The sequence below is a fragment of the Calliphora vicina genome, chromosome 1 (genome assembly GCF_958450345.1).
Source record: "Calliphora vicina chromosome 1, idCalVici1.1, whole genome shotgun sequence".
Classification (NCBI taxonomy): Eukaryota; Metazoa; Arthropoda; class Insecta; order Diptera; family Calliphoridae; genus Calliphora; species Calliphora vicina.
This window is the reverse complement of record NC_088780.1, coordinates 90,575,202-90,596,651: the sequence shown is the minus strand read 5'-3', so window position 1 is coordinate 90,596,651 and position 21,450 is coordinate 90,575,202. Positions and strand designations below refer to the sequence as shown.

Here is a 21,450-nt window from a genome sequence, read left to right as displayed (position 1 = left end):
AAATTACACAGGGCAACAAAATCGAAAAAAATTTTAGAGGCTTTTTAAACCACTACACAATTTTGATGTATTGTGGTTCCAGTAGTACAAATAGGGTCCAAATTTTAAATTCTATGGAGAAGTTTTTTTTTAATTTTTTTTTTTCTAAAATTGCAAATTTTTGTAGATGGTTTCCCACATAATTTATTATAACTCAAAAACCGTTAGTCCGATATTATTGAAATAAGCTTGGAAAAGTTAAAATTTATATAACCTTTCATCCGTTTATATATTGCGTTATTGAGTATTTTTGGTGTTATAATAAATTTAAGCAAAAAATATATTTTTTACCTGAAAATAGCAAATTTTTTTGTTTTCAAAAAATCATGAAAAATCGAAAACGGCAGAAATTGTTCAGGTTTATTGATTTATCGCAAACCCACATATAATAGCCAAAAAAAAACCCACATATAAGAGCAACAAAACGAGATATCGATCGATTGATTTTTGTCGAATTTATTAAACATTAAGTCAATTCGCTCAATTTCCCAAAATATTACTTTTTTTTTAGATATACATAAAATTGAGGAGTAGTTAATAATCTTCTTTCGATTGATTGAATTTGGAAAATATTTTCCACATGCTATGTAAAAATGTTCACATATATATTGCGTTTTAGTCGGCTGAGTATTTTCGGAGTTATAATAATAAATTGAAGCAAAAAATATATTTTTTACGTGAAAATAGCAAATTTTTTTGTTTTAAAAAAAATCATGAAAAATCAAAAACGGCAGAAATTGTTCAGGTTTATTGCTTTATCACAAACCCAAAATGAGTGAATTCACAATTAAGTGAATTCACCCATTTTCAGAAAATTGCATGTGCTTATAATCGAGTTCTTTGAGTGTAAATTTTACATGTGTTTTGTTATAGTAACAAAAATTTTAAAGTACACGCTTGTACGCACACACAATTTTCTGAAAATAAGCGAATTCACTTAATTGTGAATAAATTCGAAAAGAATCAATCGATTTTTATGATCGATATATCATTCTGTTCATATTACATGTGGTTTTTGATAATGCAATAAATCTGAACAATTTCTGCCGATTTCGATTTTTCATGATTTTTATAAAACAAACTAAAATTGCATTTTTCACGTAAAAAATATATTTTTTGCTTCAATTTGTTATTATAACTCCGAAAATTTGTACATAGCATGGGGAAAATGTTTTTAAAATTCAATCAATCGAAAGAAGAACATTAACTACTCAATTTTATGTATAACAAACAAAAAAGTAAAATTTTGTGAAAATGAGCAATTCACTTAATTGTGAATAAATTCGAAAATAATTAATCGATTTTTATGATCGATATCTCATTTAGTTGCTATTAAACCTGAAGCATTTTTGTTTACTTCAATAATATCGGACTAGCCCTTTTTGAGTTATCATAAATTATGTAGAGAAACAACTACAAAAATTCGCAATTTTAGAAAAAAAATTTAAAAAAAATCTATCCATAGAATTCAAAAATTTTAAAATTTTTGTATTTATGTAACCATGATGCATCAAATCTATATAGTGGTTAGTGAAACCTTTTTTTGCTGTTGACCTGTGTTATTAATGCAGCCAAATTGACACAACTAATAATGCAGAAGTTCTTATTTTTGGGGTCACTTTCTCGTGCAATTGTCAGAATTGAGACCCAAAATCATTCATTTCATAGATTTTGAAAAAGACTGAAGGACCTTTAAGATTGTCCTCGTAAACATGTGTTTTTATATTAATGGTCATATACATGGTCCTGTGAACGATATGCAATATATTTTAGCCGTAAATGGTTCTGTTTGTTTACTATGACTATAATGTATGTATGTATAAGTACATGCTTGTAAAAGAAAATTAACAACAACTCCGACAACAAGATGAACAACAAAATAATTAACATTTTACGACTCCCACGATAACGCGTGTTCAATGAATTACATTTTCCATCTCTGTCTCACATTGTATTTGGATTTTTATTTTAAGTAGAAAAGTAAAAAATGGCCATAAAGTGTTTTTTTAATGTCACATTGCATTCTTTAAAATCTGCTTGTTTTCCGTTTTAATAAAACTATACGAGTGAATATGAAATGTATTATATCCTGTTAAATCAAAAAAGAAAATATTGTTTTTTTTCTTGTACATACATACATATTCTCCTATCTGAATCATGTATTTTGTTTTGCTTTAAAATTAATTTTACTCAACATGAAGTTCCTGGAAATGGGGATATTTTTAATACTTTTTGTTTAAGGAAGAAAATTGGTTGTCAAATGATGGAAGTTCTGGAATTGAGCTGTCAGTCTTTAAAATTTATTTAATACAACCTATGATAACACAGGTGAACAGCAAAAAAAGACTAACCACTATATAGATTTGATGCATCATGGTTATCAATGGTAAACATTTTTGAATTCTATGGATATATTTTGTTTAAAATCCTTTTTCTAAAATTGTTAAATTTTTTTTTCAAATTTAAATAGCCTTTAATCCGTTTATATATTGCGTTACACGCTTCTTAGCACATACAATATTGTGAAAATGAGCAAATTCACTTAATTGTGAATAAATTCGAAAAGAATCCATCGATTTTCATGATCGATATCTCGTTTTGTTGCGACTATATTCGGATTTGAAACAAAGTGTTTTATTTTGTTCGTATTACATGTGGCTTTGCAAAAAAGTAATAAATCTGAATAATTTCTGCCGTTTTCTATTTGCACGAAAAAATTATATTTTTTGCTTCAATTTGTTATTATAACTCCAAAACTACTGAACCGATTGAAGCGCAATATATATGTGAAAATTTTTACATAGCATGGGGAAATTTTTTCCAAAATTCAATCAATCGAAAGAGAACATTAACTACTCAATTTTATGTATATCAAACAATAAAGTAAAATTTTGTAAAAATTAGCGAATTCACTTAATTGTGAATAAATTCGAAAAGAATCAATCGATTTTTATGATCGATATCTCGTTTTGTTGCTACTATATTAGGATTTGAAACAAAGTAATAAAACTGAACAAGTTCTATCGTTTTCGATTTTTCATGAGTTTTTAAAACACAAAAATTTTCCATTTTCCCGTAAAAAATGTATTTTTTGGTTTATTATCTCCGAAACTACCGAGCCGATTAAATCGCAATATATAAACGGATTATATAAATAAACTTTCTAAGTTTATTTTAATAATATCGGACTAACCCTTTATGAGTTTATAACGTGGTTTTGTCGTCGGCTGGGTTAGTTCAGTCGAGTCCAGGGTAGACTTACGGATCCACAAACCTTAAGCGATAACACAATCGCTTAAGGTTTGTGGTCGATAATATCTTTCTTTATTGTTTAATATTTAATACAGTTAATATATAATAAATGTTTATATATAACGAATTATGAACAGCTTCGATAATACATTCGGATGTTGTCGGATTTCTGATGATGATTCTACGTTTGGATGTAGACGGTTCTGGTGACGTGTATTTCGGATACTTGATAAGTTGATCTCTCCGAAGAAGGTATATACAGCAGACTGCATCTTTATTCTAGGTATGAGTATTGTATGTATTATCGTGTTTGCTGTTATCATAAATTAAGTGGGGAAACTTCTAAAAAAATCACAATTTTATAAAAAAAAATTAAAAAAAACTTCTCAATAGAGTTTAAAATTTGGACCATATTTGTACTACTGGAACCACAATACATCAAAATTGTGTAGTGGTTTAAAAAGCCTCTAAAATATTTTCGATTTTATTGCCCTGTGTTATTTATATTGTATAGTGTAGTTTGTAATCAGACGGCATGGCAGTATTTTTGCGAAAATGACACAAAACAAAAAGACAATTATATAGACATTTTTTGTTAATAGCTTAGGTGGCATTTACACTTTGATTTAAAGTCATGTCTTTTTTTTGTTTCTCTTTTAAAACCCCTACGAAAATCCCCTAGCATTTATACGATGCCTTTTTTGTCAACCATGTTTGCCTTTTTTTGGCACCTAATCGTTTCAACAACCAATCAGAAAAGAGCCTTTTGTTTAGACGAAAAACTTGCCTTTTGTTTAGACGTCACAATTTGTTAGTACAAAAAAATACGCATGATTTTTAGTCATGACTTAAAGTCATAATGTAAATGGATCCTTAATTCACAACAATCTGTATCTTGTATTAGACACACCTATTGTTTATTTGTTTGTGAACACCCAGTTTTAAAAGTCAAAAAACCAAATTAGAAAAATAAAAGTAGTATTCAGAAGTAGGTTTTCTGTATCTTTCAGTAAGCGCTTCCTATCCCCTAATTTAAATGTGTGAGATATCATCGTAATTATTTATTCGTTTAAAAGTCCATTGATGTTATGTTTGGAACATAACATTGTGAAAGTGTGATCTAGATAGTTTTGGGTGGCGCGTCCTAAATGTCTAATTTACCTTGACTCTGGCGCATAAATCAGGCTTCATTCGGCCTGATTTGGAGGTGACCATTCCTTAAATCGCGCGTGGAGAATGTCCAATATGGCATGTGCTGTTCCAATGTGGCATATGCGCCGCACAGTTGCTCAAAATTGTTATTTATCGGCCAAAACTCTGTAACTTTTGAACCGATAGAGATATTTTCTTGAGTTCTTCTCCAAATTTTAAGGCCATCAAAACCGTTTCTGCAGTTGTTGAGAAATTTATAGCTAAAGTTGAACCTTGTGGATTTTTTTTGTTTTTTGAATCAGCTTTAATTATAACAAAGTTATAAGCAGATAACAAAAAGTAAGATAGTATGGTCAATAAAGCCCAACAATATAATACTCTACACTAAGTAAATCAGGAAAAATATTTCTATTTTAAAATTTCAGTAATTGAGCTGAATAATAGATTAGGTTAAAAAAAAAAGATTTAGGTGAAAATGTAATGATTTTCATGATCCTAAAAATATCAAAAAATTCACTGGTTTACTCACTTTTGAGGCTCTCTGTACAAAAGAAGAAACTTAATCGTTTTCAAAATTTAACATACAAGAGGTAAACTACTTTGGGAACCAATGCACATAGGTCTGGCGACCCACTGTTTTTGGCCAAAACTAAAATATTCACTTATATACATAAATTCATACAAAAGATACAATTAATAACAAAAAACATAAATTTTATTAAGTTTTTAATAATTTAATTTTTTTTTAGTTTTTTACTTCCACTCTGCCAAACTCTGAGTAAATCACAATTTTTGAAGCAAAAGTTTCCTGAAACAAAAATTGATTTCTTAAAAATAAGCAAAAACTAGCAGAAATTTATGGATGATTCCTAAGCACAAAATATCACTGTAATTTTGTGCGTTTTTGGTTCGTTGAAATCGGTTGAAATTATGTATGTTATATACATTATATAATTATGACTAAATTATAATTTTTGAAGCAAAAGTTTTCTGAAACAAAAATTGATTTCTTCAAAATAAGCAAAAAATAGCAGAAAGTTATTGATGATTCGTAAGCACAAAATATCACTGTAATTTTGTGCGTTTTTGGTTGGTTGAAATCGGTTGAAATTATATAAGTTATATACTATTTTTTTTTTATAAAAAGTTAAAATCACTGATTTTTAGGTTATGCAAGTTTTTTATGTAATTTCTTATTACCATAATTTTTATTGAATATTTCACTATTAAAAATTTAACTACTTACCATCGTCATTAATATCCATAACTAACTGATTTAAAACGTTTTTTTATATTCGTGTAACATGTGACTCAAAGAAAACAAAAAATTACACCACGTGTTTCAGTTTACCACTGCACTTAAAACATTGAACTTTCATAGAATAACGGTTAATTGAAGTTTGTAAAAACAAAATATTTTTTTTGTTTTTCTGAAGTGTTTGCTACCACATTCTAACAACAAATATAGGAAAAGGAGTTTTGAGTTTTGGCCAAAAAATGTGGTTCGCCAGACCTATGTGCAATGGCAGCGCCCCTGGAGGGCCTATACAAAACTAATCTCGGCATAACTTTCTCTTTGCGCATGTGAAATTTCATTCAAACCGAGAAATAAAACTGTAGAAGTTACAGATTTGTTTGAAGTAAAAAACATATTTTTTACGTGAAAATATCAAATTTTTTGGTTTTAAAAAACTCATGAAAAATCGAAAACAATCGATTGATTCTTTTCGAATTTATTCACAATTAAGTGAATACGCTCATTTTCGATATATAAAGGGTATATAAATTCCAATTTTTTTAAATTTACTTTGATAATATCGGCCTAACAGGTTTGAGTAATCATTAATTACGTGGAGAAAAGACTCTACATTTTTTTCGATTTTGTTGCCCTGTGATATCGATATTCTGTGAAGTTGTTTATGGATTGACTTAGGCCATCGATGCCATTTCGAGTTAGTGCTGATACTGTGGCTGAAGATTTCATATTGTTGAAAGCGTCTGCGGTGTCCAAAAAAGCTCGTAGGTTTTAATCGTTAATCGAAAGAGATTTCTCAATACGATGAACAACTGAGTGTAGCACCGAATCAACTGATTTCCCTTTAATATAATCACAATTATTATAAATGCTCTAATTAAAGTTCTCCTTTTGTGTCATTGCTAAGTGGACTAAACAAATGCAATTGAAAACTTTGTGTAATTTTGTGGTTACGTTTATAAAATATTTGACCACAAAACAATTTAAAAAGCAAAATTCCGTTATTTTTTTTTGTTTGTTAGAAACAAAAAAAAATATATATGTATGTATGTAGAAATAAAATACATTTATTATAATAAAATTATCTAAACACATAAAACGTAAAAGGGCCAATCATCACTTTTTGGAACTTTACAGGAGAGACCAAAAAACTTAATAAAAATCAAAGTGTTCTGGTTACAAATATGATTGGTTACAAAAGTCGTTATTTTTAAAACTAGAAAGCTAAAAATTTGTGAAAACTTGTGCCTAGATGCGCTGTCCCAAGTGAATTTCTTGGTTGTTATGCACTTTTGCATTTCAGGTGACGATATGTTTGTTTATATTTTTTATAAAACAAATGATATTTACCCAATAAACCAAACGATATTGCAACGATATCATCTAGATGATATAAACTATCATATTTGTTATGGTTTGCGTATAACAAACGATAATATTTGCGGACTAATTGTACCGCTCCTTATAATATCGTTTTTCCAAGTGGATGTTAATATCTTTCTAATTTGTGTTTAACTCAAATTTTTACTTGTCAAGTATACTAGAAAACATGAATTTTAATGTTGATGTTTACAACAACAAAAAAGAAAACAATCTAACACAAAAAAATAAATGACTTTTTTGAAAACTGATAAAACTATATAAAAGACTATAACAACTGAAATAATATAACAATAGAAAGACTAGATTACGCAGAAGATATTCTATTTTAAATGTACAAAAAATTGTATCTAATTCAGCAATTTATAACTGAAATTCATATTAGAATGTATGAAATTTAACAATTTATATACTTAATAATTAGTTAATATGTTTGGATCAACATTTTTCCCTTTTAACCTCAAGTGAAGAAACAGTGTATAAACAAGTAAGAGTACTATATTCGGCCGTGCCGAATCTTAAATACCCTCCACCTAAATATGATGGTATAATAACCGAAATAATATAACAATTGCTAGAAAGACTAGTTTACGCAGAACATATTTTATTTCAAATGTACAAAAAATTGTATCTAATTCAGCAATTTATAATTGAAATTCCTATTAGAACGTATGAAATTTAACAACTTATATACTTATGTATGTGCTGCTTTTTTCTATAGCGAACGAGTGCTTTGAGTGGAAATTTAAAATGTATTTTGTTTTTGTTACAATAATAAAACACATGTTAAATTTCCACACAAAGTACTCGTTCGCTATAGAAAAACAACACATTAATAATAAGTTAACACGTTTGGATCAGCATTTTCCTTTTAACCTCAAGTGAAGAAACAGAGTATAAAAAAGGGTATATAAATATATTTAGACAAATTTCAAGATATTGGGTTGTGGAACTTATATGGAAGATACGACCTATTATGAGTTGATTGACCAATATTTAATAAATCTTGTAGTACGATTCTTGGATACAAATTACTGGTCGGTGTAAAATTTCGATTCAGTATAGATTTTTTTGGATATTTCTGCAGGTTAATGTGTTTTCTGAAGTGGTTCTTATATGGAGGCTATGACCAATTATTTGGTACATCGATTTTTGTATATATTGAATAAACTTGTTTTGAATTTCAACCTGATAACTATATTTGTAAAAAATTTATGAGGATTTTAGTGATTTTCGGGATTGGACCTTATATGGGTGCTATTGTTAAATATGGACCGATATTGACAAAATCAAGAAGTATGATTACTGGATACAAATTACTGATGTGTGCGTAATTTCATTTTGATATCGATATGTTTTAAATATTTTATATGGTGAATAATGGGCCTTATAGGGGAGCTATGACCAATTATAGGCCAATCTGCATAAAATTTGGTACAGTAATATATATGTATATGAGTATTATTTTTGTCGAATTTTAGCATGATAAAGGAATTTATAAGAGATTTATGAGCACTTAACTGATTTTTGGAAGTGGACCTTATATGGGAGCTATGGTCAAATATGGACCGATATTCCCAAAATACTGTAGTATGATTTTTAAATATAAACTATGGATATGTGTGAAATTTTGTTTTGATATTGATATTTTGTAGATATTTATATAGGTTATTGTGTTTTTCGGAAGTGGTCCTTATATGGGAGCTATAACCAATTATCGGCCGATCTTCATAGAATTAGGTACAGCGATTTTGGCATATATGGTGATTATTCATGTCGAATTTCCACTTGATAGAGATATTTATAAGACATTCATGCTTATTTAAGAGATTTTTGGAAGTGTACTTTATATGGGGGCTATGGTCAAATATGGACCGATATTCCCAAAATGCTGTAGTATGATTTCTAAATATAAATTACGGATCTGTGTGAAATTTTGTTTTGATATTGATATTTTTTAGATATTTATGTAGGTTACTGTGTTTTTCGGAAGTGGTCCTTATAAGGGAGCTATAACCAATTATCGGCCGATCTTCATAGAATTAGGTACAGCGATTTTGGTATATATGGGAATCATTTATAAGACATTTATGCTTATTTAAGAGATTTTCGGAAGTGTACTTTATATGGGGGCTATGGTCAAATATGGGCCGATCCACGAAAAATTTTGTAATATAATTTTTTTTACCACGAAACTTATTTTTGCTGAATTTTCTATAGATATTCCTATTCTGTAGGCATTTATAGACCATAGAACCATATTTCGGGAGGAAATTTGTATGGGGGCTAGGAGAAATCATAGACCGATTCTTATAATTTTCACCAGAATTACTCCTTTTATCATAAATGTAACGAGTGCAAAATTTTATGATATTAGCTGCAATATATTTACAAAAATTACCAAAAAATATGTGAAAATTATCAATTTTTTTTTTGAGGTTGTCCCACATTTTAATTCATAACCTTGGTTCCATTGTACCGATTGCGTTGATTTTCAACGCCAAACTGCTGAGGACAATAATAAACCTTTTTCTTGCAACTCTACTCAGTTTGTTTGTGTATTTGGAACGTGAGCGTGTTTTGCACAGACGGAAAGAAGGACAGACAGACGGACATGGCTCAATCGACTTAGAATTTCATAAGGATCAGATGAATATTTTTCAATGTTACACACGGAATGACAAACTTATATATACCCTCATTCACCACTTATGGTGGTGGAGGGTATAAAAATTACCAAAAATATGTGAAAATTATCATATTTCTTTTGAGGTTGTCCCACATTTTAATTCATAACTTTGGTTCCATTGTACCGATTGCGGTGATTTTCAATACCAAACTGCTTAGGACAATAATAAAAATTTTCCTTGCAACTCTACTAAGTTTGTTTATATATTTGGAACGTGATCATGTTTTACACAGACGGAAAGACGGACAGAAGGACAGACAGACGGACATGGCTCAATCGACTTAGAATTTCATAAGGATCAATATATATATACTTTGTTGGGTCTCAGAATATTTCTCAATGTTACACACGGAATGACAAACTTATATATACCCTCATTCACCACTTATGGTGGTGGAGGGTATAAAAATGAAATGGTCCATGTATGTAGTGGCATCACGTGAGAACGGCTGGATCGATTTGGCTGCTTTTTTTGTATTCGATTTGACATTTTCAGGAGATGGTTTGTAAAGAAAATAATTCAAAAATTTCGGGTAAAACTCCGATTTTTTTTTTTTTTTTAGTTCATTCAACTGTAATAAAAATGTTCCCTAAGCTGTACAAATTTAGATATTTTATTTGCAAATAAATAAGAACAGGCTGGTTGGAGAAACTTGAAGAACTAACATTAGTAAATGCTACCGGGCGAAGCCGTGGGGTAACTAGTCTATATATATAAAAATGAAATGGTCCATGCATGTAATGGCATCACTTGAGAACGGCTGGAGCGATTTAGCTGATTTTTATACCCTTCAACTTCGTGAGAAGGGTATATATAAGTTTGTCATTCCGTTTGTAATTTCTACATTTTTCATTTCCGACCCTATAAAGTATATATATTATGGATCCTTATAGATAGCGGAGTCGATTAAGCCATGTCCGTCTGTCTGTCTGTCTGTCTGTCTGTCTGTCTGTCTGTCTGTCTGTCTGTCTGTCTGTCTGTCTGTCTGTCTGTCTGTCTGTCTGTCTGTCTGTCTGTCTGTCTGTCTGTCTGTCTGTCTGTCTGTCTGTCTGTCTGTCTGTCTGTCTGTCTGTCTGTCTGTCTGTCTGTCCGTCCGTCTGTCTGTCTGTTGAAATCAGTTTTCTGAAGACCCCAGATATCTTCGGGATCCAAATCTTCAATAATTCTGTCAGACATGCTTTCGAGAATTTTGCTATTTAAAATCAGCAAAATCGGTCCACAAATGGCTGAAATATGAGGAAAAAACCAAGACAACCTCGATTTTTTCAAAAAAAAAAAATTTAAAAAACCAAAAAAAAATTTTTTAAATTTAAAAAAAAAAAAATTTTAAATTTAAAAAAAAAAAATAAATTTAAAAAAAAAAAATTTAAATTTAAAAAAAAAAAATTTTAAATAACAATCGAAAAATTTTTTTTCGAAAAATGAAAAAAAACAACTAAAAAAAAATTAAATTTTGTTTACCTAAAAATATTTTAAATTTTTAAGTATAATTTGGTGAAGGGTATATAAGATTCGGCACAGCCGAATATAGCACTCTTACTTGTTTTTTATTCGATTCGAAATTTTCAGGAGATGGTTTGTAAAGAAAAAAAATCAAAAATTCCGGTTAGAACTCGGAACTTATTTTTTTGAGTCCAGACAACTGTAATAAAAAAAGCCCCCTAAAATATGCAGTACAAATTTAGATATTTTATTTGCAAATAAATAAGAACAGGGTTGGAGAAACTTGAAGAACTAACATCAGTAAATAGCTACCGGGCGAAGCCGGGCGGTCAACTAGTTTATAATAAAATTCACAACATAATTGTTTTTTTCTGATTTTTATTTTTTGTCAGACTTTGATTTTTATTTTTTTTCAGAAATATTTGTAAAACTATGATTTTTATTTTTTTTTTTTTGTCAGAAATATTTGTTATTTTTTGTCAGACATATTTGTCAGACTATAGTTTTTATTATTTTGGCATATTATTTTTATTTTTTTTTTGTCAAAAATTATTGTTATTTTTTTGATTTTTATTTTTTTTTGCCTTGCCACTCATGGTGAAGGGTATACAAATTGTATTGCTTTTATAAATTTGGAGATAATTTTTTTTTATATTTTTTTTATCCAAAAAACCAAAATAGTTTTTTTATTAATAAATGTATGTATCAACTGGGCTCGAATCTATATTTAAAATTTGTGGTATCAGAACAAAATTCGCTTTTTTACTATAAAAAAAAATAAAAATAAGTATTAAAAATTTGAGGAAAGTATAACTTTTAAAAATCTTGTGGGTGAGGTTTTATTCCAAAATGACCCGAAAAAAATACTACATTTGCCATCGCGTGGTGCAAGGGCCAACATTTTGTTATAGCCTTAATGTACATATTTTCAAGAAAATGTTAGCGTGTTTATTACCTACCCATTTTCATAAACAAATTTCAAATTTAAACAATGCAATGTTTTAAAGCTAAATTTCCATACAAAAATGTATATTAAAAATTTGTTTAAATTTAGAAATTGTTTATGAATAAGAACTTTAATATTTATTTTGTTTTCATCTTGCGTATGTTGTTTGAAAATTTTTAATTTAAATTATTTTTCAGTCTGAAGTTTTTTTTAAATGTTTGTGATTTATTTATTAATTTCATTGAAAGGCAAATACTTGAAATCTATATTATGATAATATCGTTCTCAATAATAATATTTCGCACTCGTTCAACAATACTGTATTAACTCAAAATATTTTTATTTTATCTTTTTGGCAAAAAACAATACATAACAGTATCTGCAGACAATGAACAAATAAAATGAATAAGCAGCGAAATTGGATTTTCTTAACATTGAGGAAGTTTCGTTAAAGGAAACTATTTTAAGCATTTGTGTCTCCTGAACACTTAAACTTTTTTAAATTAATACAGTATTGTTGAACGAATGAGATATCATATCATAATTGTTCACATAATGTAATATTGGGTTTGCTATAATAAAGTTTTCTGGTTTATTGGGTATATACAACACAATACGTTGTTATTTTAAAATATAATTTTTAATTTAGAATAAATTTGTGTAATAATTTAATATTTTTCTTTCTTACAAAAGCAAATACATATGTCCAGATGTATTAACTTCTTTTTCCGATTATTAACATCTCAAACAATATTTTGTTAATTAAACAATAAAAAATAACAAACTAGAGTTAATTGATTTGACAAATAAGGCATTCATATATAAGTTTTATGAACAAATCTAATCAAATGCTAATAATCATTATTAAATAATACTTATATTTACATTTTGATGTGTTTATTTTAATAATTGAATAATGTTTCATTCATGTTTGCAGTAGAAATAAAAAAATAACACATTAATTGAAAAATAATAACTTATGGCGAGTGCTCTAATAAATATGGTTTATGTAGCAGCGAAGCATCATACAGTTTATTATCTCAAGTGCTACATAGATATAACTAGTTATCGTAGCGTATGAATAATATTTAGATTTGTTTAAATAGTTAAACGACATGATGCACCTAATATTACGTAATTGTAGTTGGATAAATAATATGAGGAGCCGCAGAACAAAAGGTACTTTTTTCAAAATTTTAAAATTTTGGGAAATTGATTTTTTCAAGAAGATTTCAACCCAAATATTATAAAAATACCAAAAAATCAATTTGGAAAAAAATTCGAAAAAGTACATTTTGTTCAGCTGCTCCTCATATGTTGACCCTTTAATTTTAAATTTTATTAATAACACTGATATCTTTCAAAAAAAAAAAAAAGAATTAGTTATTAGAGATAACATTTTTGATGTTTTAACTTTAAGAATACCGCTATTTTTCTTGATTCGTTTTATGATGTTTTTCAAAATATTTTGGTTCTAGTGATAAAAGTTCTTGTGCGGGACCATTTTCAAAAAAAGCTTTTTGTTATTTTTACAATATTTATATTCTGTTTTAATAATTTTAAATATTTAAAAATCTATTTGATTCGCATGTTAACAATCTGGTAAACAACATGTTACAAACATGGTCAATATTGGTATCAAAATATTTAGTTAGACAACTAAATACTCCAACAGCATTTATCCTGGTAAAAAAAAGTAAATTAGAACTGGACTAACTTTAAACTACTTTTTTTGTATTTATTTTAGTATATTCTTTCAGCTCCTAATTTTGCTCGAGACATTCAAATTTGACATAAATTTCAATAATATAAATTAGTTCTTTCATACTGGTTTAACTTAAATTTTTACTTAATTTTGTTCTTTTCTACCATGAAAAATGCATTAATTTTTTACAATTTAAATTTGTTGATAATAATAGAGTTTTTTTACTTACATATTTGGTATGAATTATAATGACAAAAAAGCACAGCTAAGAAGAAGTGCGTTTGCATCTTATATGTCCTTTTTTGAGACTTGTAACATTTTCTGTTTCATATCAGAAAGTCGAGGTGATAATAAATTTCAAAATTATCAAATATTTAATTAAAAAATTGATGACTAACATTTTTTGGTTGAAATTTATCGAATAAACCAATAATTGAAAAAAGTATTATATAGTTAAGAACATATTTATTAGGGTATTCAATCGATTAACCGGTAATCGGTTAACCGATTAATTTTTGTCGGTTAACTGTTCGAATAATTTAAAATTGACGATTTTCAAATAACGAATAAACCGATTAATTTGTGTCGATTAACCGAAATGTCTCTTTTTTGCACTTTATACAGAATTATTTTTTAAAATTTAATTTCTTAACTCGTGAACATTCCCTTCTAGCAATAGTTATTTGAAGTACGGAAACTGAAACTAAGGAATTTGGAAATGACATTTTTTCTAGAATATTCTATGATGAACTTTGTGATAATGAGTTGAAGGACGACATGGTAATAGACGAAACTAAAGACATTACTGAAACGAGTCTTTAATCAGAACTTAACGATACTATTAAAGTATTTAAAATCTAAAAAATATGCTTAGAAACGGCTAAAAAAAGAACTGAGAAATTGGATACTTTTTATCGTGACTTATTTTCGATTTTTCCAAATCTACAATCAGTGAGATAGTTTTTTCAAGTCAAGTTTAATTAAAACTAAATAAAATCGTTTAAAATTGAAGCATTTAAATTACATTCTTTTTTTAAAAGATTATTTTAGAAGATCTCCTTAAAATCTAAAAAAAGAACTCACATGTGTATATTTTTATTTATTGTTTTGTTGAATTATTACGTTTTGTTTGTTTTTTATGTTTTTGTTCTTTTTAGTAACAAAATGCTTATATAAGTATACAAAATTCGTGTTTTTCTTTTCAATTTAAAATTAAAATAGAAATTATTCGGTTAATCGAATAATTTAATATTAACCGATTATTAACCGATTAAATCTAAACCCCGATTAATTATTTGCTCGATTAACCGATTAATCCAGAAACCCGATTAATTGAATACCATAATATTTATACTCAATTCCATTTGACTGAGATAATAATTTTGAAATTTTTACAAAATAAAATGGACTTAGCACTTTTGTATATTAATAGTTATTTAATATTAACCATTCCCTAAAGTATACAACAAATGTGAATACTTTATAGGACATTTTATGTTTTCTACAAATATATGACGGGTAACCGGTTGAACTGCTTTTTTCGATGTCGGTTAAACGAAAAACCGATTTTCTAAAAATAACCAATTTTCGGTTAACCGACAAACCGGTTATTCAAAACGTCGGTTTTTTATAAACACTAGTCACTACATTAGATGACTCCAAAAAAAGTTGTAGATGTTCCCAAATAAAATAAATGTTTAACATTCATATTCAGAAACAATTTTGAAAATTATCAAAAGTTTATAAAACTAATTGTGTGTGTAAATTTTGTTCTATAAACCCTTTATAAATTTGAACATTGTTTCTGTATATGATAGTAATTCATTCTAAGATAATGGTTCTCAAAATGTTTGTCCTGGGTTCAGTGAACTGTATCAAAGGATAAAAAGTCTTGTTTAAGGTTTTTATAAATTTTTTATTTTGGCTAAATTTTGGCAAAATTTAACGTATAACATATGTAGATTAACTTAATACGTTATAAACCCCATATAATTCAAGTGCAAAGTTTTTTCCGTTTTGAAATTCAATCTAATTCTAATTTAATTTAAATATACGGAATATATTAATATTAGTGGTTCATTAATATGATTTCCTTAGAAATACACATTTATTTTATTAAATTTTCATAATTTTAAAGAATACAGAAAAAGGCAGAATGGTACGCATTTTCGGGGTTAGCCACCACCCACTCCTCAGCACTCTTTAAGATAGGTATCGTAAGAAAGGTTTTTGAAAGGCTCTTCAAATCAAAATCTAGGCGGACAAAATTATGAAAATCGGTATATTCAGAATTTTGAAAAACGAAGTTCTTTTGGAAGCTGACTATCTGCTTTCCTCCAATACAAATGGGGTTTTCAATTGGACATTTCGTTTTCTCGACAGGAGCGCCAGAAGTTCAAACCATATAGAAATTCATACTTCAAAACATAGATATAGGCTTTTATTAAGTGTATATCTTATATTTATGGGCTTCTCCATTTTCCTGTTATAGTCCTTTAAACTTTGGTCTCAAATATACTGATATTTTTTTTCTTCTAAGAATGTTACATAGCTTGCCAAGAAAAAGACCGTCGAAGCCCGTCCAATGACTATATACATACATAATTTAAAGAAACTTCTAGGGAATGTCTTTGTAAAAAAATTGTAGCCGCCAGCACCTGCAGAAATACTTTTTTTTAGATTTTTACGGAATGGAATTTTTAGATATATTTTTTTCCTTATTGATTTTTATATATCTAGACCCTACTGTAACTTGAAAAAAAGTTTATATTGATCTTTTAAACATTTTTTTTTTGGAATCGAAGACACCAATTCTATATAAAAAGAGCGCCAACAAATTTTGTCCTTGATTTTGATTTGGAATCACAGTGCATCGGTTAGAAATATGACTTTTGACCTTCACGATTTAAGGGTTAACGTTTTCCGATTTTAGAAAAACTTTCAGACTATACTTAGAATTTAGATTTACCTGGGCTATAATATTCTGAACAGATTTTATTTACAATTAATAACAGTAAGGAAATTGGGCTCATTCGCCAAAATATGGCCAACAAATTAGTTTTTCTCGAAAATCACAAAATTTATATCGCAGGTATATTAGCGGTATCTTATGAAGATAAAAACTCATATACAAGTAAATATGGATTTATTTAAAGGAAGAATAAACTTTTGTTTTAATATTTCTCAAAATATGTTAATTTTGTTCCTACATTTCTTGTTCTAGTGGCCTGAGACACGTTAATGGCCTTGCGATTTTTTAATAACTTTAACATTTTTTAACCAATTTCTGTCTTTTATATCTCATTAGAACGACAATTACGTTCACATTTCAATTATTTTAAATTAAATTGCCAAAGTAATTACTTAATAGCTAAATTTTTTAAAAAACTGACAAAAAAATGCATTTTTTCCTCTTGTAAATGCACCTCAAAACTAAATCGAAAGTCGGCACGGGTTGCCCTTCTTAGAACAAGCGAAAGTTTTCAAGGGGTACCGTTTCAACATTTAAAAAATTTTAATTCTAAGGGACACTCTAATGTATATATGTATGTATATGAAGGTTAACTATGTACGTCAAAATGTAAAAAAAATTACAAAACTTGGAATATCTTTGGATTTGCACTAAAATTCCTATTTGGCTTTGAAAGCGTCTTTCAAAACCCTTTCATATTATATCAATATTTTGTTCATTGATCCAACTCAACGGGACAAACATTTTGAAAAATGGCCCGGTTAAACAAACTAAACTTTTAATTTTAGTCGACAACATCGATATCCGCCATCAAACGGAGCGTCCCTAATATACAAATATATGCATATAATATAAACTGATATAAATATTTATAATAATTTTTGTTATTTCTATTCTCCATTGTTATTTGTGGTTTTTGTTTTCTATTTACAGTTTTACCAAAATTTGATCCATTTATCAGTGGTCTTCAGCATACCTACAGATACGGTGATTCCATTATCTTAAATTGCAGTTCAGAGTGGTCAAATCCTCCGGCAACACTTACATGGTACATCAACAATAAAACGGTATGTTCGTTCATTTGTTTGTGTAGTTGTTTTTTATTTTTTTCGCCATATGATTACATACATACTAAATTCATATAACACTCTGTAACAATTTTAATATTTTTTTCATAGACATGAAAGTAAAGATCATATAGCAACTTCTACAAATATCAATTCACTCGGTGTTTTTATTTTTTTAGTGTTTTTAATCAAAAGTTTTATACATCGAGGGCCTATATTCATAACTCTCTATCTTAAAAACACAACCAAAAAACCGTTTTTTCATTTTCATTACTTGAGCTATTAAAAATCGGTGTTCTACAATATATTTTTAAAGAAACTACTGAATCTCACATATAATTGGTTGCAACATTTAGTGCAACACTTTAGCATTATTGTGGACTTTATGATAGATAAAGAGTTTTTCTTCTCAAAATATTCAATGTGTATGTATGAAAATGATAAGATAGAGGATTTTGTACTTTAATAAAATTAAATTATTTTGATTTCATTTATGCAATCTGTCAGTTCTTAATATGATTTATTCAGGATAACTGCTAATAATACAACATAAGATAAAAAAGTTAACAGTTAACAGAAAAAATTTTTGTTTATTTAAGGTTTTTGGAGTTTGATTGGTGTAAATTATCGTAAAATAAGTGTCGACATTTTAAAAGTAGACACTTTTTAAGCAAATTCCAACCTTAACCATTTATTTTAATGCGATGGACATTATATTTTCCAAAAACAAAAAGGTAAAATATTTTCATGATAATTCAATTCAGAATCGGCATTCGCTATTTTAATTTTTTTTTTTAACGCTTTATTGATTTATTGAATCTGTCTGTTTCGACCTTACAATAAGTATTTAAATCTTATAACTAAAATTAAAACTGTTTGCTCTTCAACAAGAGAGCCATAATTGTAAACTGTCACTCATCTTAGCGGGGTGGTAGATCTGCTCTACGGAGCCTGGATCGGGTTTGGGTCTGCACAAGTTGTCTTGCAAGCGTATTGGGATGGTTTCGCAGCTTCACAATATATTTCTCACGGACTTTCTTGAACTCTTCCTTTACCAATGTCACTTCTAGGTCTCTGTGGATGTTTTCATTTATTATGTACCATGGTGCTCCCGTCATGGTCCTAAGAATTTTAGATTGGGCCCTCTGTATAAGATCAATACTGATGTTGCTAGCCATTCCCCATAATTGAATTCCATATGTCCAAATTGGTTTTAAAACGGTCTTATACAGGATGACTTTATATTCAAGGCTTAATTTTGATTGGTCACTGATTAACCAATGAAAGCTAGAGGCTTTTAACTTCATGTGAAGTCTGTTGGTTTCTATGTGGAAAGGTAGGTGACATAATCAGACTGCGGTATATTAACGTTGTTGAGTGTGACAGGTGGGCAATTTCTTTTCCTTAGAGCGAACGTAACATGTTTACTTTTCAGCTCATTTACCTTTATTCGCCAGTTTTTCAACCATGACTCCACACGTACGAGGTAATTATGTAGTTGACTAGATGCCATGAGTGGGTTTTCGTCTGAGCTAATAAAGGGTGGTATCATCAGCAAATGTTGAAATTCTTAGTTTATCGCACGTAGGGAGGTCGGAGGTGTAAATCAAATATAGTCTAGGTCCTAGTACACTTCCCTGTGGAACGCCAGCTCCAATCTTGTATTCTCTCGTCACATAATCATTGTACTTAACTCTGAAAAGTCTATTCGATAAATAAAACTCCAGCAATTTATGAGTACATAGTGGTAGTAAACATTTGATTTTATGTACTAGACCTTTATGCCATACCTTGTCAAAAGCCTGAGCAACGTCTAAAAAGACGGCAGAACAATATTTCTTTAATTCAAAAGATTTTCTAATCTCTCCAGTTAAACGATTGACCTGTTCAATGGTGCCATGATGTTCAGGGAAACCAAATTGGTGTACTGGGATAATGTTTCCTTCATTCAAAAAAGGTATTATCTTTTCCTGGAATATTTTCTCGAATAGCTTCGACAAACAAGGGAGTAGGCTAATAGGTCTATAAGAAGATGGTAGGGTTAAATCTTTACCCGGTTTATTATTATTTGAGAAATTTTCCAATTTTTTGGATAAATTCCTAGTTTCAAGATCGCATTAAACAATATAGATAGCACAATTATTGCCACATTTTGTAGGTTCTTAATCATTGATGGCGTTATTAAATCATATCCCGGTGATTTTTTCAAGTCTAATTTATTTTTAATTACTCTATTAACATCCTCAGGACTAATATCGAATTGGGCTGCATTAGCCATTGTTCAAGCTGGCAGTTCTTCTAGTTCAAACTCATTTGCCGTGGAGTTGGGTTGAAATACTTCACTTAAATGTTCAGCAAATACTGAGGCTTTTTCTATAGCACTTCGTGCCCAGGTTCCGTCAGAATTTTTTAAAGCGCTTTGTGCCTCTACCGGTGGCTTAATGTTCCTCGTTGCCTTCCAATGAGAGAAATTTTTGTATATTGTACTCGTCAATATTTTAATATAATTTTCGTTTATGCGATCCTCCTCTAAATGAAGGGCTCTTTTCAGTTTTCGTACTTTTAAAAAAAGGCTGAAAAATGTAAAATTCATGTTCAGCATGCAAAAACTAGTAAGAAAAAAAGAATTGCAAGAAGAAATTATTTCAAAAATATGTTTGAAAATTAATTATTTGAAAAGATAGAGGTTTTTGCATTCGGAAAAAATTAATTGTATAAGATAGAGAAATAACAAAAATGGAAATAAAACTGTAAAAAAAAAAATAAGTTTGTTATGAAATTCACACAATAGAAATCATGAAAATCAAAGATAGAGTGTTTTGAATATAGTCCCTCGATATTAATATCATATAATTTTTGGAAAATTGTGTAACTTTTTAAATTTTAAAGTCCATTTTAAAGTACATCTGACCCGATAAAGACAAACTGACAAACTATTACTATGAATGGTCTTTACTTTCTCGTATGTACGGATTTTTCAATGTGTACAAAAGACTGTTGCACGGTGTAATACACACTGCAGTATATGTACTTGTTAGTATGTATTATTGTTGTTGTTGTTATCCTTTCATATTGTAAGCAATATAATATTTTATTTTTATTGTGTGCACAATCACATTCATATTTAGAATCATATGTATGTATTCATATATATGTACATTAGCCGACTCACTGAAAAAAAATATTTTTTTCACCCCCTCAAAATAAACCTTGGTTTAGGATGTGTTCCAAAATATTTTGGATCTTGTAATAACCGTTCGTGTGCTGGACCATTTTCCAAAAACACATTATTTTAGCCTTACGACGTAATTTGTAACGTCGTAAGGCTATATTCCATAATTTATGCGATTTTATAGGATTTTTTATTTTAAAAGTAAATTGAAATTTTTCAAAATTTACTTGATTAATGAAATAGAGTGTCAATTTTATTTTCAATATTCGCACTAGTTCGCATTTTATCAGACATACAATCTGGTAAAAATCAGGTTTCTAACATGATCATTGACATGTCGATATTTGATGTGTCAAGTATATAGTGCTCAAAAAAATT

General features: G+C 28.6%; 1 protein-coding gene across 1 annotated transcript in view; it reads left to right on the top strand.

Annotated features, from left to right (window-relative positions):
* beat-Vc (beaten path Vc) overlaps window positions 1-21,450 on the top strand; it is a 114,463-nt gene that overhangs the window by 77,556 nt on the left and 15,457 nt on the right. The window contains exon 4 of the mRNA XM_065501125.1: window positions 17,767-17,900. Coding sequence (XP_065357197.1) covers window positions 17,767-17,900 — 134 coding nt within the window. The remainder of the gene's footprint in view (window positions 1-17,766; window positions 17,901-21,450) is intronic.